At 45.4% G+C, this 23,276-nt stretch overlaps 1 protein-coding gene across 1 annotated transcript in view; it reads left to right on the top strand.

Moving 5' to 3' along the window:
- CSMD2 (CUB and Sushi multiple domains 2) overlaps positions 1–23,276 on the top strand; it is a 661,886-nt gene that overhangs the window by 435,768 nt on the left and 202,842 nt on the right. Inside the window, exons 20-22 of the mRNA XM_065872671.1 lie at positions 8,604–8,819; positions 10,239–10,427; positions 16,348–16,517. Of these exons, the coding sequence (XP_065728743.1) occupies positions 8,604–8,819; positions 10,239–10,427; positions 16,348–16,517 (575 nt within the window). The remainder of the gene's footprint in view (positions 1–8,603; positions 8,820–10,238; positions 10,428–16,347; positions 16,518–23,276) is intronic.

The following is a 23,276-nucleotide window of genomic DNA, read 5'->3' as shown; positions in this document are numbered from 1 at the left end:
CTTCCAGACAATGCCCCAGATGCTGAGGTCCGTGGACTTTGAACAGCACTTGGGTGCAGCATTCCTCGCCTACCCGAGTTCCTGCCCTGGTACATCCATGGCATGTATTCCCATGGGCACACTCGCCCGTGGGTGGACGTGCATTACACATCTGCCCACACAAGCACAACTGCCATCTGGACAAGTTCAGGAGTTGCCAAGGGTGTTAAGATCCTGCTGCTCCATAACTTAACCCTGAACCCTGCGGCCACCTGGCCCCTCCTACCACGGGCTCTCTTTCCATAGTGAGAGAAGATGCCTCATGGGGTGGTTTATTGCACAGCCTCCGCCACCAGATTGTCTCAGTTCAGATCTCAGCTCTCCCACCTACTAGCTGGAACTTGTAGAACTTGTAAATGTTTCCGTATCTTCCCTTCTGATTGATAGGGGCTAACTAAAGAGCATCTCAGGACAGTGACACACATACTTAGTGCTGAATGTTATTGTCTTTAGTGAGTGCTCTTAGCCCCTCCCCCTCAGTGGAGGTCCCCTCCCTTTTTCCCATCTCAGATGGGATGGCTGCCTGTCCCCTCCCCCACCAATCCCCCTCCTCCCTGTCTTCTGTTTGATGCCCCTCCTACCCCAGGCTTCCAATCTGCCCCTCCTCTGATGGCCACCCTTCCCTGCTCTGGTCCTCTTCATGCTTGTGGATTCAGGTAGCAGGTGTCCCAGATCTACTGCTGTAGTCTGACCTTGGTCCTGAACTCTAAGTCTGTACTTCCAGTTCCCACTAGCTCATGCTGCTTGAATGCCAAACATGCAGGGTGTTCAAAGCCAAGGCCATTACCCTTCTACCACCTACTCCTCTTCTTCCTATGCGTCCGACCCCAGGTCACAAAAGACATCACTATCCTTCAGGTCAAGATCTTCCCCGTCATCTGGGGAGACCTTCAAGACGGCAGAGGAGTAAGACTTGGAGATCACCTTCTGCCCCACAAATACATCAGAAATACATCTACATATGGAACAACTCCTACAGAACACCTACTGAACACTGGCAGAAGACCTCAGGCTTCCCAAAAGACAAGAAACTGCCCATGTACCTGGCTGTGTGGCTGACAGGGTCTTGGTGCTCCAGCCAGGTGTCAGACCTGTGCCTCTGAGATGGGAGAGCTGAGTTTAGGACATTGGTCCACCAGAGACCTCCTGGCTCCACGTAATATCAAACAGCGAAAGCTCTCCGGGAGATCTCCATTTCAACACTAAGACCCAGCTCCATTCAACAATCAGCAAGCTAGAGTGCTGGACACCCTATGCCAAACAACTAGCAAGACAGGAACACAACCCCACCTGTTAGCAGAGAGGCTACGTAAAATCATAATAAGGTCACAGACACCACAAAACACACCACCAGACGTGGACCTGCCCACCAGAAAGACAAGATCCAGCCTCATCCACCAGAACAGAGGCACTAGCCCCCTCTAGGAGGAAACCTACACAACCCACTGAACCAACCTTAACCACTGGGGGCAGACACCAAAAACAACAGGAACTACGAACCTGCAGCCTGCAAAAAGGAGACCCCAAACACAGTAAGATAAGCAAAATGAGAAGACAGAGAAACACACAGCAGATGAAGGAGCAAGGTAAAAACCCACCAGACCAAACAAATGAAGAGAAAATAGGCAGTCAACCTGAAAAACAATTCAGAGTAATAATAGTACAGATGATCCATATTCTTAGAAATAGAATGGAGAAAATACAGGAAACGTTTAACAAGGACCTTGAAGAATTAAAGACAAAACAAACAATGATGAACAACACAATAAATGAACTTAAAAATGCTCTAAAATGAATCAATAGCAGAATAACTGAGGCAGAAGATCAGATAAGTAACCTGGAAGATAAAATAGTGGAAATAGCTACTGCAGAGCAGAATAAAGAAAAAACAATGAAAAGAATTGAGGACAGTCTTGGAGACCTCTGGAACAACATTAAATGCACCAACATTCTAATTTTAGGGATCCCAGAAGAAGAAGAGAAAAAAGAAGGGACTGAGAAAATATTTGAAGAGATTATAGTTGAAAACTTCCCTAATATGGGAAAGGAAATAGTCAATCAAGTCTAGGAAGCACAGAGACTCCCACACAGGATAAATCCAAGGAGAAATGTGCCAAGACACGTATTAACCAAACTATCAAAAATTAAGTACAAAGAAAAAATATTAAAAGCAGTAAGGGAAAAGAAACAAATAACATACAAGGGAATCCCCATAAGGTTAACAGCTGATCTTTCAGCAGAAACTCTGCAAGCCGGAAGGGACTGGTAGGACATATTTAAAGTGATGAAAGGGAAAAACCTACAACAAAGATTACTGTACCCAGCAAGGATCTCATTCAGATTTGACAGAGAAACTAAAACCTTTACAGACAAGCAAAAGCTAAGACAATTCAGCACCACAAAACCAGCTTTACAACAAATGCTAAAGGAACTTCTCTAGGCAGGACACACAAGAGAAGGAAAAGACCTACAATAACAAACTCAAAACAATTAAGAAAATGATAATAGGAACATACATATCGATAATTATGTTAAGTGTAAATGGATTACATGCTCCCACCAAAAGACATAGACTGGCTGAATGGATACAAAAACAAGGCCTGTATATATGCTGTCTACAAGAGACCCACTTTAGACCTAGGGACACATACAGACTGAAAGTGAGGGGATGGAAAAAGATATTCCATGCAAAGGGAAATCAAAAGAAAGCTTGAGTAGCAATTCTCATATCAGACAAAATTGACTCTAAAATAAAGATTCTTACAAGAGGTAAAGAAGGACACTACATAATGATCAAGGGATCAATCCAAGAAGATATAACAATTGTAAATATTTATACGCCCAACATAGGAGCACCTCAATACATAAGGCAAATGCTAACAGCCATAAAAGGGGAAATTGACAGTAACACAATCATAGTAGGGGACTTTAACACCCCACTTTCACCAATGGACAGATCATCCAAAATGAAAATAAATAAGGAAACACAAGGTTTAAATGATACATTAAACAAGGTGGACTTAATTGATATTTATAGGACATTCCATCCAAAAACAACAGAATACACTTTCTTCTCAAGTGCTCATGGAACATTCTCCAGGATAGATCATACAGAGAAATAAACTCAAAATGGATTAAAGACCTAAATGTAAGGCCAGACACTATCAAACTCTTAGAGGAAAACATAGGCAGAACACTCTATGACATAAATCACAGCGAGAACCTTTTTGACCCACCTCCTAGAGAAATGGAAATAAAAATAAACAAATGGGACCTAATGAAACTTCAAAGCTTTTGCACAGCAAAGGAAACCATAAACAAGACAAAAAGACAACCCTCAGAATGGGAGAAAATATTTACAAATGAAGCAACTGACAAAGGATTAATCTCCAAAATTTACAAGCAGCTCATGCAACTCAATAACAACAAAAAAAAACCCAATCCAAAAATGGGCCAAAGACCTAAATAGACATTTCTCCAAAGATGATATACAGATTGCCAACAAACACATGAAAGAATGCTCAACATCATTAACCATTAGAGAAATGCAAATCAAATCTACAATGAGATATCATCTCACACCGGTCAGAATGGCCATCATCAAAACATCTAGAAACAATAAATGCTGGAGAGGGTGTGGAGAAAAGGGAACACTCTTGCACTGTTGGTGGGAATGTAAATTGATACAGCCACTATGGAGAACAGTATGGAGGCTCCTTAAAAAACTAAAAATAGAACTACCATACGACCCAGCAATCCCACTACTGGGCATATACCCTGAGAAAACCATAATTCAAAAAGAGTCATGTACCAAAATATTCATTGAAGCTCTATTTACAATAGCCAGGACGTGGAAGCAACCTAAGTGTCCATCAACAGATGAATGGGTAAAGAAGATGTGGCACATATATACAATGGAATATTACTCAGCCATAAAAGGAAACGAAATTGAGATATTTGTAGTGAGGTGAATGGACCTAGAGTCTATCAAACAGAGTGAAGTAAGTCAGAAAGAGAAAAACAAATACTGTATGCGAACACATATATATGGAATCTAAGAAGAAAAAAAAAAAAGGTCATGAAGTACCTAGGGGTAAGATGGGAATAAAGAAACATACTTACTAGAGCATGGACTTGAGGATATGGGGTGGGGTGAGGGTAAGCTGTGACAAAGTGAGAGAATGGCATGGACATATATACACCACCAAACGTAAAATAGATAGCTAGTGGGAAGAAGCCGCATAGCACAGGGAGATCAGCTACATGGTTTGTGACCACCTAGAGGGGTGGGATAAGGTAGGTGGGAGGTAGGGAGATGCAAGAGGGAAGAGACATGAGAACATATGTATATGTACAACTGATTTACTTTGTTATAAAGCAGAAACTAACACACCATTGTAAAGCAATTATACTCCAATAAAGATGTTAAAAAAATGTTTCTCTTTACACATTTCTCTACTTCTAAAGCTTTTTTGCAATAAACACGTGTTACCTTAAAAAAAAAGCAATGAAAAATAAATGAAGGAAACAATAGCCAAGATCAATAAAACTAAAGCTGGTTCTTTGAGAAGATAAACCATTAGCCAGACTCATCAAGAAAAAAAGGGAGAAGACTCAAATCAATAGAATTAGAAAAGAAAAAGGAGAAGTAACAACTGACACTGCAGAAATACAAAAGATCATGAGAGATTACTACAAGCAACTATATGCCAATAAAATGAACAACCTGGAAGAAATGGACAAATTCTTAGAAAAGCACAACCTTCTGAGACTGAACCAGGAAGAAATAGAAAATATGAACAGACCAATCACAAGCACTGAAATTGAGACTGTGATTAAAAATCTTCAAGCAAACAAAAGCCCAGGACCAGTTGGCTTCACAGGCGAATTCTATCAAACATTTAGAGAAGATCTAACACCTATCCTTCTCAAACTCTTTGAAAATACAGCAGAAGAAGGAACACTCCCAAACTCATTCTATGAGGCCACCATCGCCCTGATACCAAAACCAGACAAAGATGTCACAAAGAAAGGAAACTACAGGCCAACATCACTGATGAACATAGTTGCAAAAATCCTCAACAAAATACTAGCAAACAGAATCCAACACCACATTAAAAGGGTCATACACCATGAACAAGTGGGGTTTATCCCAGGAATGCAAGGATTTTTCATTATACGCAAAGCAATCAATGTGATAAACCATATTAGCACACTGAAGAAGAAAAACCATATGATCATCTCAATAGATGCAGAAAAAGCTTTTGACAAAATTCAACACCAATTTATGATAAAAACCCTCCAGATAGTAGGCATAGAGGGAACTTACCTCAACATAATAAAGGCCATATATGACAAACCCACAGCAAACATCATTCTCAATGGTGAAAAACTGAAACCATTTCCACTAAGATCAGGAACAAGACAAGGTTGCCCACTCTCACCACTATTATTCAGCATAGTTTTGGAAGCTCTAGCCACAGCAATCAGAGAAGAAAAAGAAATAAAAGGAATCCAAATCGGAAAAGAAGAAGTAAAGCTGTCACTGTTTGCAGATGACATGATAATATACATAGCGAATCCTAAAGATGCTACCAGAAAGCTCCTAGAGCTAATCAATGAATTTGGCAAAGTAGCAGGATACAAAATTAATGCACAGAAATCTCTGGCATTCCTATACGCTAATGATGAAAAATCTGAAAGAGAAATTAAGGAAACACTGTCATTTACCACTGCAACAAAAAGAATAAAATAGCTAGGAGTAAACCTACCTAAGAAGACAAAAGACCTGTATGCAGAAAGCTCTAAGACACTGATGAAAGAAATTAGAGATGATACAAACAGATGGAGAGTTATACTATGTTCTTGGATTGGAAGAATCAACATTGTGAAAATGACTATGCTACCCCAAACAATCTACAGATTCAACACAATCCCTATCAAACTACCACTGGCATTTTTCACAGAACTAGAAAAAAAATTTTCACAATTTGTATGGAAACAGCAAAGACCCCAAATAGCCAAAGCAATCTTGAGAAAGAAAAACGGAGCTGGAGGAATCAGGCTCCCTGACTTCAGACTATACTCCAAAGCTACAGTAATCAAGACAGTATGGTACTGGCACAAAAACAGAAATATAGATCAATCAATGGAAGAGGATAGAAAGCCCAGAGATAAACCCACGCACATATGGTCACCTTATTTTTGATAAAGGAGGCAAGAATATACAATGGAGAAAAGACAGCCTCTTCAATAAGTGGTGCTGGGAAAACTGGACTACATGTAAAAGAATGATATTAGAACACTCCCTAACACCATACACAGAAATAAACTCAAAATGGATTAAAGACCTAAATGTAAGGCCAGACACTATCAAACTCTTAGAGGAAAACATAGGCAGAACACTCTATGACATAAATCCCAGCAAGATCCTTTTTGACCCACCTCCCAGAGAAATGGAAATAAAAACAAAAATAAACAAATGGGACCTAATGAAACTTCAAAGCTTTTGCACAGCAAAGGAAACCATAAACAAGACAAAAAGACAACCCTCAGAATGGGAGAACATATTTGCAAATGAAGCAACTGACAAAGGATCAATCTCCAAAATTTACAAGCAACTCATGCAGCTCAATATCAAAAAAACAAACAACCCAATTTACAAATGGGCAGAAGACCTAAAGAGATATTTCTCCAAGGAAGATATACAGCTTGCCAACAAACACATGTAAGAATGCTCAACATCACTAATCATTAGAGAAATGCAAATCAAAACTACAATGAGGTATCACCTCACACCAGTCAGAATGGCCATCATCAAAAAATCTACAAACAATAAATGCTGGAGAGGGTGTGGAGAAAGGGGAACCCTCCTGCACTCTTGGTGGGAATGTAAGTTGATACACCCACTATGGAGAACAGTGTGGAGGTTCCTTAAAAAACTAAAAATAGAAGTACCATATGACCCAGCAATCCCACTACTGGGCATATCCCCTTAGAAAACCATAATTCAAGAAGAGTCATGTACCACAATGTTCATTGCAGCTCTGTTTACAATAGCCAGGACATGGAAGCAACCTAAGTGTCCATCGACAGATGAATGGATAAAGAAGACGTGGCACATATATACAATGGAATATTACTCAGCCATAAAACGAAACGAATTCAGTTATTTGTAGTGAGGTGGATGGACCTAAGACTCTGTCATACAGAGTGAAGTAAGTCAGAAAGAGAAAAATAAATACCATATGCTAACACATATATATGGAATCTAAAAAAAAAAAAAGGTTCTGAAGAACCTAGGGGAAGGACAGGAATAAAGATGCAGACATAGCGAATGGACTTGAGGACATGGGGAGGGGGAAGGGTAAGCTGGGATGACATGAGAGAGTGGTTTGGACATATACACATTACCAAACGTAAAATAGATAGCTAGTGGGAAGCAGCCACATAGCACAGGGAGATCAGCTTGGTGCTTTGTGACCACGTAGAGGGGTGGGGTAGGGTGGGTGAGAGGGAGACGCAGGAGGGAGGGGGTATGGAGATATATGTATATGTATAGCTGATTCACTTTGTTATAAAGCAGAAACTAACACACCATTGTAAAGCAATTATACTCCAATAAAGATGTTTTTCAAAAAATTGTTAAAATTAAAAAAAATCTTCCGCGTCATCGCTTAACTCCTCCTTTGCATCTGTTGCCTCTGTTCCCTGTCCATTTCACCTCCTGAGTCTCATGTCCCTTTCCTGCTCTCACCCCCTCTGCCAGCCCCCATCCACTTTCCCGCAGTGCATGGCTGACATCCTTCTAACTGTTCTCTCTCCCTCCACTTCGTCCTCCTCACAGCCACCAACATCTTGCTAACCTGAAATTGGATACACTCTGGATAGGATGGCTTCTCAATGCCTCCAGAAAAACATCCAGTCCAGCCCCAGCCTACATTTCCAGCCCCTCTTCCAGATGTTTCCTGCTTAGTGTGTCCAGCCGCACCATGCCGCTCTCAGAGCCCTGGAGTCCACAGCAGCTCTGTCTCCAGTACCCTGCCTGGGGTGCCCTTTCCCCTCTTACCCGGTTAATTCCTAAGCCTCCTTTTAAGACCTCAATCAAATGCTCACTCTTTAGTGAGGGCATCCTACCCTCCCCTCTTTCCCTTCTGCCCCCCAGCGCAGTCTGATCTACATTGGTTCCAGCATTTGTCACTCTGTACTGTAGCTATATCCCCTTGCACCCACGCAGCCCTGGATCCTGGCCCATAGGAAGTACCCAATAAATGTACAAATACTTGTTGACTGAATGAATGACCTAGCCATAAATCTCCCTTTCAAATTGGGACAACCAGAGAGCAGCGTCCTTCTCCCTGGCTGGACCTCAGGGCAGGGGCGTGTGCGGTTCACCTGGCTTCCTTCATTCAGGTTGGCTGGTGTGTGTTGATCATGCTCAAGCTTGAGGTTCTGCACACCGATAGACGCTTGCAAGCGGGAGACGTTTGTGCAGACCCCATCATGCAGCTGAGCCCCTTCAGGCCTCTCACTGTCATCACCCTGACCCTCTGGTCTCCTGGCAGGTGTGTTCTTCACTTTCCACACCTTCCACCTGGAGAGCAGCCACGACTACCTCGTCATCACGGAGAATGGCAGCTTCACTCAGCCCCTGAGGCAGCTGACCGGTTCCCGGTTGCCAGCGCCCATCAGCGCTGGACTCTATGGCAACTTCACTGCCCAGGTCCGCTTCATTTCCGACTTCTCCATGTCCTACGAAGGCTTCAACATCACCTTCTCAGGTAAAGCATGTGAGGGTCCCTCGGGGTAAGTGATGGCTGAGCACTCTCCCACCCCCCCACCCTGCTGCCGGCCTCTGGTCTTCCCAGCAGATGGCTATCGGTCCCCTCCCCAGCCTCTGGGAGAGGGACCTCACTGCTGCAGCAGAAGTAATTGGGTTAGACACAAGGACGAACTTCCTTAGAGCGGGCTTGGAAGGAATTAGCAGGGCTGTTGGGGAATCTCCTTCTGTGAAGGTATTTAGGCTTCACTCTGAACATGACCAACCCAACTGATTGAACTAGAGGATCTCAGGAGTCCCATCCTGCCCTAGTAATTCCAGATTCTTCTTCTGATTCCACTTCCACTACTTCACAACCACAGCAATTTCTTAAAAAAAAAAATCGAAAAGAAAAAGAAGGGAGACTGACACATTTTGGAGTGTTTTGGTCTCATGTGGGGGCTACTTCACCAATGCTAACTGAGTAGCGATAGATATTTATCTTTGTGTTTAGGAATCCTGAAAAGAAAGCTCTTTAATGTGCATTCAGGGAGAAAAGAGGACCCTTCACTCCTCTAGTACCAAGTCCTCCTGCTGCTCTCAGACTATTGCTCCCAGACCACCCCCTCCCACCACCAGCCAGGAGCAGAGACAGCAGATGGATTTCCCCAGGATGGCTGAGAGATATCTGACCTCTAGGAAATGGGACATGGCTGAGCTCAGCCTCAGTGTCCCTCCAGCAGATGCCACCTGCCATGTCCTGGCTGATGGGACATATCCAGCCAGTCTGCCTCATCCAGCCTCTTTCTCCCCACCACACAGAGCCCCCCGGGGTACTGTGTCCCAGAAGGGAGATGCCCTTGGGGATGAGGGAAAAGGTACTTCTATATCATCACTAGAGGTATAAAAGTCACTAGAGGCAGGTCCCTGGTGCATAGATGCCATCTGCCTCAAGTGCCAGTGTTACCAAGACACAGCTTCGGCTGAAGCACTTGGATTCTTTTTCCCAATGTAAGTTGCCCTAGGCTGGGTCATGCATTGTGAACCTCTAGAACCAGGCTGATTGAACTGATCTGGCTTGGTGCCCGGAGAGAAAGAGACAGGAGAGTCCACAAGCCTGAGGCTGGGGTTCATGTGGAGATGAAGGGACAGAGGAGGGAAGGGTCAGCCTCAGAAGTACTCCTGGGAAGCATGTTTCCAGGAAGGCGGTGCTCTCTCCCACTGCTTGTGGTCTGGAGGCACTCAGACCACCCAGAACACACCTGCCTGTTCTCGCCTGTCTCTGTCCCTCTCGGGCTCTCTCTCCTTCTCTCCTTACTTTTCATGCATTGGTGTGTATCGTGTACCTCTGTCTTCCTCTCTCGTCCTCTTCTCCGTGCTGTCTTTGTCTGTGTGTTCCCATCCTCTGTGTGTGACCCCAGCTCTCCTGCTGCCTTTCCAGAGTATGACTTGGAGCCCTGTGAGGAGCCTGAGGTCCCAGCCTACAGCATCCGGAAGGGCTTGCAGTTTGGTGTAGGCGACACCTTGACGTTCTCCTGCTTCCCCGGGTACCGTCTGGAGGGCACGGCCCGCATCACGTGCCTGGGGGGCAGACGGCGCCTGTGGAGCTCGCCTCTGCCAAGGTGTGTTGGTAGGTGGTCACGTGCTTTCATTTTGCTTCACTAATGGGGTTGGCCGGACTTTAGTCAATTGCTGGGAGGTGGTGGAACGCACCTGGGCCAAGAGGCCGACAGGACTGGGTTTAAGGACTGTCTTAGCACACGGTTACCTTGGGTGGGTGGCCTAGCCTCCTTCCACGCCAACCTCCTTATCGGTACAGGAGAGATGGCAATGCCTGCTTCATGAGCTGTTCTGTAGCCTCAACTGACCTTTACAAAGCGGGTCCACAGTAGGCACTCGGATGAAATCAATTTCTATGCTGTTACCTCCCACCCTTAGCACACATTCCCATGGCTAATTGATGCCTCTTGTGGAGAAATCTGGGTGGGGTGTGTGGGTGCACCTATAGGAAGGAGGTATGACCTTTGCCCATGGAGAATCCCCATCTGGTTGAGGAGAGGGCTGATTTTTCTTGTCCAGTGAGGGTCCGATAGCTTTTGAGAATCTCTAGAAAGACTTCCTCCATTCCGCTGGGGAAGAGAGAGAGAAGCAGGAGTTGGGTTCATTTATGGAGCACCCATTGCAGGTCAGGCATGCTTCTGGACGCTGAGAATACAAAGGTGGACAATACAGAGAAGGTCTCTCCACTCCTGGTCTCACATTCTGGTGGGGGGAGATGGGCCGTAAACGCATGGATGTGTAGTGTGTCGGGCAGTGTTGAGGGTTACAGAGAAAGATGGTCAGCTTAGAAAGTGCTGGAGGTTTTTATAACAAGTAGTCAGGAAAGACTTCTCTGATGAGCTGATATTTTAGTAGAGATCTGAAGGGATTCAAGGAGCTAATTCATGGGAGAAGAGGGAGCAGAGTACCAAGGCCCCAAGCCACGAGGATGCTCGGTGCTTGAGCAATAGCTTGGAGGCCAGTCTGGAGCGAGCGAGGGGGAGAGCAGTGGGTGGTGAGGTTAAAGAGGCAGCTGATGGAGTTGGGACCAGGAGCCCTGTGACCCAAGGTCCTGCCGGCCTCCTTGCCAGCATGCTAGAGCAGACTTTTCAGAGCTTCAGGCCCAGAGGGTGGAGAGAAGTGGGGTGATATCCCAAGGACTGGGGACAGTTGCTGGCTGTCCCTCATTTATAAGGTTCACGGCTCTGCTTGCTCGATGCTCACACCATGGGGCTAGATGGAACACAGGCTGGATCAGTGGAGTACCTTCCGTGCTCACTGCTATCCACTAGTGCTAAATATTACAGAAAACCCCAATATACCAAACAGATCAAAGCAGCACTGCACTGACTGAAACAGGTGCCTGCATCTTGAGAGCCCTTGAGGTCAGCCTTGCCCAAGACAACCGCACGGAGCCCTGGGGCTCTGCAGAGGACAGTCGTAAATAGGATGGTAAGATGGGCTGGGCTCAGGCTGTGGGGTCACCTGGGCCCAAGGGTGAGTCTCTGCTCTGCCACTTACCAGCTGTTAGATCTTGGGCAAGCCACCAGACCCCAGCAACTCCAGCTTCCTCGCTTATAAAACAGAGATAACAATATCCGATTCACAGGCTTTATTCCAGATTAGATGACGTAATTTACATACACCAACGGGGTGCCATATTATTATCATTTTGCCAATAACCTTTCTATCATTATTTATCGATGACATGACCAACAACCAATAACCCTTTACGATCTCAGAGGGGAAACATTAAGACAAATAGATGCAGAATTCCATTTTTGATCAATTAACTAATCTCAAAGTTTATCCTTTTTCCTGCAACCATCCCCCAGAGCATCCACCCACCCTGACCTGGACACACATTCAGACACACATGTAACTCCCACTGTGTAGGTTCAGTTTCAATGTGGCTGCTAGCAGGTCCTTTCTGCTCTGGAGAAATGTCTTCAGCTAAGTGGCTCTGAGGGGAATTTTTCCTGAATGGGATTATCCAGGACCACAGATACACACACGCCCTAAGTTCTGCCTCATTGATCTCATTACATAAACTCATTCTTTAACTTACTATTCCAATTACTGTTTGTTCATGGCGCCTCACAATATTTTCGTTATTACATTTGTCTTCTGTTTTGTATGTATTCATAACACATAGCAATTATAATCACCTCTAATTACCACCAACCCACAGCAGAACCTCAGGCTGGAGGTATCACGGGAATGCCCACCCGGGAGATGCTCCCAGTCGCCATACGCACTGGAGGTGTAAATTGAATAACTTACCAGGAACATTCCCTGCTGAGAAGGAGATGAACAGTCCTGGGCTCTAATTCATTGTGTGACAGGGGGACACAGCCCCTGACCTCAGGGTCACCTGAGCTGGATGTGGAAGAGACAGCCCTGATCCCAGAGGACCCCATTCTGCACCAAGAGTCATGACCCTGCCCTTGGGAGCCCCGCATGATGGAGCAGACCTCTCTGCCTCGGGAGCCCCAGACTGATGGACAAGACACAGCCCCTGCCCTTAACGAGACCTCTTCTGATGGGGAGGACAGAAGTCGTAGATGCCCGAATTAGCCGCAGCACTTTCCGGTGCAGATGACTGTTTGTTTCTCTGGAACGTTTATTTTTCTATTTATGCTTGTGTTTGGCTTTTCCGTGCATCTGCTCACCTCCCCTGATACTTGGAAACTCTCCCAAAAGCAAGTGCCAGGTCCCGCTACCTCCTGTACACTCCCTGGTGCCCTGGAAAAAGGCCTCATTAGGGGCCAAGGACTGGCCCCTTCTGAAACTGTCAGCCCCCTTCCCCTCCCCATAAAGGTGTCGGGCATGTGGGAAAGAGGAGAGGGTCATGCTGGGGCAGAGATGGCATATAGCTATTGTGCTGCAAGCCAGGGTAGGAAGGAGGTGCAAAAATATGTCAAAGCCCACGTTTAAGGTAAACCACCTTTTAGGAACTAGGCAGAGAGCAAGAGGTATCAGGAACAGTGAGGGCGCTGTGAATGTCAGGCAGCTAACACATGCTTCCCGAGAAGCTTCTTGGGCCTTCGGCCATTCCCGGAGCCTGGGCAGTTAGGGCTCCAAATAGAAGCAGATAAGCTGTGTAGATTCATCAGGTTAGATGGGGAGAGAAAGGAATAATGCTTGTTGAGGGCCTACTAGGTGCTAGCCACTCCCTATATGTTCACCTCTTTCATCATAAAATTTCATATATGTATTCTCTCTAGTTTTATGTGGGTGCTGTTATTGTCCAGATGGAGGCAGATGAAGAGACCAAGGTTCAGAGAGTTGATATAACTGGTCTGAGTCTAAAATCCATGCTCGTCCCACTGCACCACATGTCGTTCCCTAGATGGAAGAGAATACTGTGTGATGCCCAGAGATGATGGAGAGCTGCTTCAGAGGGCTGCCCACGTGATGTGACTGAGTAATAAATGTCTAAATATGCACAGCCCTCAGCACGCCCTCCCCAAATGCCCACCTTCATCAGAGGGCACCCAGAATACTTACACACTTTAGAAACATATCCACCTAAAGTATCAGCAGCCACCAGGGTGCCCGTCCACCACCCGCCCTTTAGTTTTATGCCCCAGCTCTGCACATTCATTACGCACGTTCGGACACTCTGCAAACAGGCTGAGTTTAAAGTACTGAAAAGCGAGATTTCCCCTCCAAGACAAATGATGGCTGTCCTGTTCAGTTTGAGCTGCTATAAGAAAATACCATAAAGTGGGTGGCTTCAACAACAAGCATTTATTTCTCACAGTTCCAGAGGCTGGCAAGTCCAAGATCAAGGTGCCAGTGGATTCAGTGTCTGGTAAAGGCCCTCTCCCTGGTTTCCAGATGGCAGCCTTCTTGCTGTACCATCACACGGCAGACAGATTGCAGGCTCTGGTCAATTCCTCTGCTAAGGGCACTAATCCCATCATGGGGACTCTCCCCTCATGACATCATCTAGACTTAATTACCTCCCAAAGGCCCCACCTCCAAATAGCATCGCACTGGGGAATCAGGGCTTCAGCATAAGAATTTGTCAGAGGGACACAAACATGCTGTCCATAGTAATGACTTATGTGACGTCTTAGGAACCTGAAGCTGGTCCTGAACTGGAAAGGGCCCAGGGAGGAGGGCTTGTCCCACCAATCAGAGGACTGATTGGTGGGACATGGTCACTATCTTCAAAGTTCTAAGGAGCAGCCTTGGGGGCAAGAGAACACACAGAGGTACAACTAAGCCCACTAGAGACTCAGCTCTGAGTGTTCCTGTATCACATGCTCCCTCCACACTGCTGTGGCCTAGGACACTCCAGGCTCAGGGCAATTAAAGTTGAATATGTGGTGACCTCAGGGTCCTTCCAGCCAATGACTGTGCCTAGAATAGGGACACTGAGGAATGGTTCGGGGAAAGCAGATGTGCTACCACCAACCTCAGAGATTCTACATATGCTCCGAACTCCCCATATGTCCAGGCAAATAATGGGCCTGCCATCTGACTTGTATTTATATCCTTCCAGAACCTAATCATTTTTAGAGCTGGCCATCCTCTGAGGTCAGTGTCCTCCATATTTATTCATTCATTCATTTGGCAAATATTTATTTTACAGACAATCTGGGCTAAGCCTTGGAAATTCATGGATTCGTTAAGCATGACCCTTACCTTCAAGTAACGCACAGTTTGGGTAGGGGGTGCAGACAAGAAACAAGCCATCAGGATGCGATCTGGTAGACGCTCTGCCACAGGGAAGCCCAGGAAGAGGCTTCACAATTATCAAAGACCCTAGAGAGCCAACTGCAGGGTCCTTCAGCACATGCCCTGCACTGAGCTACCCCTTTCATCCCTGCTGCTGTCCTGCCCAGGCATGGAGCAGAGCCAGTGGGTGCTGGAGATACAGAAATATGACCAAGCCCTAAAGCACCCACAGGGCAGTGGAGGAGATAGAAATGTTAACAAATAAGTCAAGTAAAATGTGATGACCGGGATTCCCTGGTGCCGCAGTGGTTGAGAGTCCGCCTGCCGATGCAGGGGACGCGGGTTCGTGTCCCGGTCCGGGAAGATCCCACATGCCGCGGAGCGGCTGGGCCCGTGAGCCATGGCCGCTGAGCCTGCGCGTCCGGAGCCTGTGCTCCGCAACGGGAGAGGCTGCAACACTGAGAGGCCCGCGTACCACAAAAAAAAAAAAAATTGTGATGACCGCTATAAATAGAGGTATAGGAACAATGGGGAAAGAATGACTAATTCTGGAGGAGCAGGAACAGATTTTGAGAGGAAGGTGTGAATTCATTAGCTGTTGAATTAAACAGGGTTTCCATGTGTCTGTGCCAAAACTTTCTTCAGAGCCTCAGAGGCCCTAAATTCCAGGACCAAGAGGGCTGAGTTGTCAGCCCCCTCCTCTGCTTGAATTGAGAGACTTGATCTAAATTGCTAAGTACCAGGGTCTTTATCTTGAAAACAGGGATGATAATTGTGCCTGCCTTATGGGGATCGGTTGCTGTGACTAATGGCTGAAATGGTCCTTGTAAAGCTTGGAAGATGCTAGCAATTATTATTCAATCTTGTCCCCTCTTCGTTTGTATCCTCTGATACTGAAAGGCTTCATCCCTCCACACTTGGCTGCCCCCATCAGTCCCCTGATGCCCTCCGTGGTCATTTCTGTTGCTATGATACGATATGAACAGGTGGGAGGGAGAATGGCTGCTTCATAACACTGTAAAAGTAAAGGGTGCCTGGTGGGTTTATTTCTATTTCTGCGGAAGAAAAACAGACAAATCGAAGGAGAGAAATAAAGGAACGTAACAGAACTACAGGTGGGCAGGTGTTAAAAACAAACAAACAAACAAAAACTTTGATAAGCATTCCTATAGACAGGCAGACAAATGGACAGATAAACAGGCACTCTGGCAGGTAGAGAGGCAAGCAACTTGTCATCTTTGTAAGGTACTCGAGCGCTGTGGGTTGTTTTCCAGATGTAGCTGATGGGCGTTCATCTGTGATTACTGTGATTCTCTTTCCAGCTGAGTGTGGGAATTCAGTCACGGGCACTCAGGGCACTCTGCTGTCCCCCAACTTTCCTGTGAACTACAGTAACAACCACGAATGCATCTACTCCATCCAGACCCAGCCGGGGAAGGGGATTCAGCTCAAAGCCAGGGCATTTGAACTCTCTGAAGGAGATGTCCTCAAGGTAACATTGATAGATTTCATAGAGTATGTATGTTACGGGATGCAAAAGTATGGTCACCATTCTCATTTATCTCTGTGTGAATGACCCAACCTTTCTTCTTCCCTCCTGAGTCCCAAGATGTCCTCACTCATCTGGGAGAAGTGAGAATCTAAGAGAGAAGGGTAGGCGAGTGTATTCTAAAGAATGTGGCTTTAGAGTTTCTTAGGAGCTGACTGCTTTCAAATATGTATGTGATTGAGTAGGGGTTGTCTGGATAGTAAATCACCATAATAAACTCAGTTGGAGTGGCCAGTGGATCAGGTTTTCCATTGTGAACTCTGACCATCAACCTAGATGAGGAAGAGTTCATAGAATATGTGCATTTGTGTAGATATGTGTGGCTACAGATATGTTTATATGTATGTTTCCACATGTGTGTGCATCTGTGTCTGTGTCTGTATTTGGTTTGGGTGATCTGTGTCTGTACATACTTGTGTTCTGTGTATGTGCATTTGTGTATGTTTCGAGTTTATGTTTCAGTGACCGGTGGGCTAGTTCAGTAGCTTCAGTGTACCATGGTGATGGCCTGCATGTAGCAGTGGGGTTGAAGAAAGTGGATTCAAGATCTACATAAGAGGGCTTCCCTGGTGGCGCAGTGGTTGGGAGTCCGCCTGCCGATGCAGGGGACACGGATTCGTGCCCCGATCCGGGAAGATCCCACATGCTGTGGAGCGGCTGGACCCGTGAGCCATGGCCGCTGGGCCTGCGCGTCCGGAGCCTGTGCTCCGCAACCGGAGAGGCCACAACAGTGAGATGCCGACGTACCAAAAAAAAAAAAAGATCTACATAAGAGAAAGAAGTGAAAGGACTTGGACTAAAGAAAGGGTTACAGAGAGGGACTTGTTAAGACATTGAACACACTATGACTGTGTTTGTATGTGTGATTTGTACCTCCAATAACACATTGTGAGTGTGTAATCAAAGGGTTGACTCTGGAGAACTTATCAAAGAGCTGCCTTATTTAAAAGGATTATAGGGCTTCCCTGGTGGCGCAGTGGTTGAGAGTCTGCCTACCGATGCAGGGGACGCGGGTTCGTGCCCCGGTCCGGGAAGATCCCACATGCCGCGGAGCGGCTGGGCCCGTGAGCCATGGCCACTGAGCCTGCGCGTCCGGAGCCTGTGCTCCGCAACAGGAGATGCGACACATGGCCATATGGCCACATATGGCCACAACAGTGAGAGGCCCGCGTACAGAAAAAAAAAAAAAAAAAAGGATTATAAGGAGAATCTCATACTGAGTAGGTCCATTTTCATCCTAGGCCAAGAAACTTTTTTATCTTATTCTAATATAGTTTTATTCCCTGTAGCCAGAGAAGTCTAGACATTAGAAACAACCAAAAGTCACCACTCTAGAAAATCCAAAGAGAAACCATTAAATAATCCCCTCCATTAGGACTCTCTGTAGATATGATGAATACACTGTGCTTTTTATGCAAAGATGATACTCTTGACCCACCCTCTGGGGCGTGTGTGTGTGTGTGTTTGGAAGGCATTTCTCACTCTTACCTAATTACTCTTGAACCCAAGAGGAAGTACCATGAGATGACCAGTTGGGACCGGATATGCCTGAAACAGAACAGAATATGGCAAAGTGGCCCAGGAGGGAGTGGGCTCCTATCTGGCTCCTTAAGCTCTACTTTTCAACCTCTAAGCTCCCCATACAGAGAAATGCAGTGTGCATCTCCCTGTAAGTGAACAATAGACAGGACTTTATACGTTCCAAGGGCCATGTCTTCAGGCGTCTCCCTTGACCTCAGTTCTCTCCATCCATTTGTTCATCATCAACAACAGAGCCTCAGAGGACACACCCAGGGCCAACACGGCCAGAGGGACTTCCGTGCTCTAGTGCTGCAGGTGGAATTGAGGAAAGCTGGACAACGCAGAGACGTTCTTGGAGGAAGGATGCTACTAACCTTGCAGAAAAAGGCATTTTGGAGACACCGTTTTCGGGTTTTGAGGGGAGTATGTGCAGTTCTGTGCATGTGGCCTGATGGGACCAGCAGAAGGCCTCCTGCCTTGGTTGCTAGAGGCCACATGGAGCGTGGCTGGTACCCAAGCGTCCTCTCTAGGGTGGTCTGGACTCAGAGTAGCACCTAAGACATAGTCAGCAGGTGTGCAAACCCCACTGCACTATCAAGGTTCTGCCTCAGGGTTGAGTGAGCAGCTTAACAGACAGAAGAGAGACTTTTGGAGGCGCTCAGGGTAAGAAGGGAGGGACCTGGGGCATCATCCCCAGGTCAGAGGTCAGGGTGGGCTCAGCCAGGGATCAGGACCTCAGGTGACCCTTCAGGGCTGTAGGGAGAGGGAGATGATTTCCTGTGTTTCTTTGAGGGATCTTCCCAGACTTCAGACTTGGTCTCTGCAGCCGCCTGCCCGACTGGCCCTGCTACCAGCCTTCGAACACTGGGCTCCACCTTCTTGCCGAAAAGCCTCTTCCTCCCTTTCTAGGCCTCTGTAGTGTCCTCCTCAGAAGGTTGGGCTGTGGTGCTGACCTGGGTGAAAGGCCATCCACACGATCCCGTAACCACCAGAGCTTCCATGTAGGGGGTCTGGGGAAGGGAGGGAAAGGCATCCAGGGAGATCACGTAGTTTCCTGTTCTAACTCTTCCCCTCAGGACCCTTGCCCTCCCGAGGGAGAACCTGGGACACGAATTATTTTGGAGTGAAAAGAAATGCACGGTTATAGTTTCCACCCTGCAACCACTGTCAGCTGCAGTGGCAATGCTCTTTACACCTGTCACTCCGATCTACCTCGACACAAAGAAGGTGGCACCCAGAGTCACCTCCAGGAGCACCCTGCCCTTGCCCTGGTGTAACTGGCCCATCTGCCAGAACACTGATGTATTTCCAATCCTGAGGATGTACCTGTCCCTCTCAAGAACCCCAGTGCATACCTGGACTCCTTCCTGCCCAGCGAGACCCGCCACTTCCTCCACACTTGCGTCTGACCAACCCTCCAAACCTTCCATACACTCCTGGATTTCTGACCCATGAAATGACTGTTTTCTTGCATTTGTGACTCTCAATCTTTTCCTTATGTTTAATAACTGAAAATTTCTTAGACCTCACCCCTACACATACTCCAGCTTATCTCCTAGAACTACCTGATTTCTTCTGTTTTGGCCTCCACCAAAATTTCGACCTCTGTCATCTGCAAGACAGAAAGTCCTCTAAATGCAATAGTGTGGAAAGACAACAGCTCCCAGCTCAAGATGGCACACGAAGCCCATGTATATAACTACATCCTCTACGGTTCCCATGGAAATGACTAAAGGGACATGAAAATGGGAAATTAGGCAAGGGTGCCTTTCACATACAACTTAAAGGAATATTTGCCAAATGGAATACCCCCCAAAAGGGGTCCATTTTGAGAAAGAGCCTAATCAAAGTGTAATTCACATAAGTGAATTGAAATCCTGCCAGTGGATTAAGTGCTAGAAACCTCAAGGAAAGAATGCATCTAAGACCACCTAGCTCAGAGCAGCAGAGCCTGGAGCCAAGGACACACCATGGGGCTGTTGGTACGGGCCGGATCTCAATCCAGCTAGCTCTTCTGGAAGCGTACAGGGTCTGAGAAACCACACAGAGCCACAGTTCCCTCTCAACTTGACTTTCTGGATTCTGTTTGGCTGTTGTTGGCAAGCTGGATAAAGCAGAGTAATGCCATGGCTGGCACCTAACAAGAGTGGGCAAGCTCATTTGAGAAGAGGCTGCCACGATCATACACACACACACATGCACATGTACACACGCATACACATATACGCACTCTCCCTCACACACACATGCTTTAGTACCAGGAGCAGGAGAAGCTCCTACTATGGCCTCTTCTGGCTTAACTCTTCTGCTCCCCCTTAGGGGAGCTACTGGGTCTTTCCATTATCCATTTTTATTTTCCATCTGTCGTGGTGTGCCAACCGGAAAATGAACTGGATATGTGTGAATATTCAGTAGATCAGAAGAAGGGGACCTGTCTGAGGAGTCAGAGTTAATTGCCCCTCTGCAAGCAACAAAGAAAAAAAACACTTTAAAAACTTCTAATTTGTATTCTTAACAGAATTTGAGAGAATATTATATTTACGACACAAAAATAGGCAATCATGAAAACAGAGCAATCTGAGATGAGGAAAGACTGAAGAGATGAAAAACATAATCACCCAATTAAAAAATGGAATGGAGGCAATGGACAGAAGATGGTAAACCACAGAAAAATGAAATCACTTTATTATAAGATAAATGTGAGAACTTCTCTCACATCTCATAATGAAATGAAAAAGAGAATTCTTTTATATTAATAAAGTACACAATCCATTCACAGTAAAACTTTATGTGCCAAATAACATAGCATGAATAAATTAAATAAAAATTGCTAGAGATGTAAAAAATTTTAATAAAGTCACAGTCATCGTGGAAGATTTAATATACCTCTGTTAGTCTCTGACGTGTCACCTAGGTTAAAAATAAATAAGGATTTAGGTAGCTTGAGTAACATAACAGAATAAATCCAAAGAGAGTGGAAGAAATACTTTTAAAGATAAAAGCAAAAGTGACTGAAAAAAGATAAATTTAAAAAATAGCAATTATCAACAAAACCAACTGCTTCTTTGAAAAATAGTAAAACAGACAAAATTTACAGGACTGATCAAGGAATAACAAAGCCACAAATATATAATTTTAAGAATGAAAAAGGAACATAGTCATAGATAAGGTAGAGATTATGAAAACAGTAAGAAAATGTTTAGGAAAAAGCATAAGACAAAACAATCGGAAAGCTTAAATGAAATGGAAATTTTTATAGATAATAAGTACTAATATCAAGAAAAAAATACAAATCTGAATAAACCAATAACCATTTAAAATATTGGAATTCTCCCGTATTCTCTCTCAAAGTCCCCAGACCTAGCCTATTTTACAGATAAACTGACAAAACTTCAAGAAACAATTAATCCCTGCAGTAATCAAACTGTGTCAGGAAAGAGAAAAAGTAGTATCCATCTCCCCACTCACTTTATGTAAATAGGACAAGTAGAAATATTGATATCAAACTGAATAAGGGCAGCATAAAATATTAGGCCAGTTTCACTTACGACCATAGATCTAAAAATCCTAAATACAGGGCTTCCCTGGTGGCGCAGTGGTTGAGAGTCCACCTGCCGATGCAGGAGACAGGGGTTCGTGCCCCGGTCCGGGAAGATCCCACATGCCGCGGAGCGGCTGGGCCCGTGAGCCATGGCCGCTGAGCCTGCGCGTCCGGAGCCCGTGCTCCGCAACGGGAGAGGCCACAGCAGTGAGAAGCCCCTGTACCGCAACAACAACAACAAAAAATCCTAAATACAGTATCATGTTGAATCTAGCTGTGCATTAAAACAAAAATGACCAATAGGATGGATTCCAGGAACGTAAGGACGTGTCAACATTACAAAATCTCCTAATTGTCTTTATTGGGCAACCCATATGAAATTGTCATTTTTGTAGGTCAAGAGCGGTCCAATATCAGCAATTTCATCCTATAAACAGATTAGGAGAGAAAAATACATGATCCTGCCAAAGTGTCCCGAAACATCATGTGATGAAACTCAGTACTGATTCATGATTTTTAAAAATATCTGATAAAGCTATGGACAGAACTTTCTTAATCTAATAAAAATTTTCTGCCAACACGTATAGCAAATATTATACTTAATGACAAAACTTCCTAAGGATTCCCAGTAAAGTCAGGAACAACACCAGTTCTGCTACCACCAGTAGTATTCAGATCCAAGCCACTGCAATTATACAAAGAAAAGAACAAAGAAACTATAACAATTAGAAGGGAATATCCAAATTGTCTCTTATTTGGAAAATATAAAACAACCAGCTGATGACCTATCAGACCAATAAGACAATTTAGCAAAGCTGCTGGTGTTTCTACAGCCAATTCAAACATGTATTCAGAGGTGGGGAGAAGGTCTCATGATAGAAACAAAAACTATAAGACACCTAGGAATAAGCCTAATGAACATGTGTATAATCTTTACTGAGGAAATTATAAAACTTTATACTGAAGGACATAAAACTAAAATAAATGCAGGGAGGTTTCATATTCAGGGCTGAGCAAAGGCTATGAATAGGCAATTCACAGAATAGGAAAGTAGAATTGATAAACATACAAAAAGATATTCCACTTCAGTGATAATCAGGGACATACGAATTCAAATGGGATACCACTTCACACCCATCATATTGGAAAATTTTAGAGTGCCTGAAAATATCAAGTGTTGGTGAAGATATAAAGCAATGAAAGCTGTCATACGTTGCTAGTGAGAGATTAAATTGGTATTACTCTTTGGAGAGCAGTCTGACAACATCTAACGAAGTTGAAGATGTGCCTTCCATGTGTAACCTGCTTCTCTTCGCCGTTTTAGTTCTAGATGTATGCCCTAGAGAAACTTGAGCACCTGTGTAAGCAGACATGCATGTAGCATTGTTCATAGGAATGTTACATTGAAACTGTGTGTTAAAAGCTATCCATTTAGGGGGCTTCCCTAGTGGTGCAGTGGTTGAGAGTCCGCCTGCCAATGCAGGGGACGCGGGTTCGTGCCCCGGTCCGGGAAGATCCCACATGCCGCGGAGCGGCTGGGCCCGTGAGCCATGGCCGCTGAGCCTGCGCGTCCGGAGCCTGTGCTCCGCAACGGGAAAAGCCACAACAGTGAGAGGCCCGCGTACCGCAAAAAAAAAAAA

The sequence above is a fragment of the Phocoena phocoena genome, chromosome 1 (assembly GCF_963924675.1).
Source record: "Phocoena phocoena chromosome 1, mPhoPho1.1, whole genome shotgun sequence".
NCBI classification, from domain to species: domain Eukaryota; kingdom Metazoa; phylum Chordata; class Mammalia; order Artiodactyla; family Phocoenidae; genus Phocoena; species Phocoena phocoena.
This window is presented reverse-complemented; position numbering and strand designations above follow the sequence as displayed.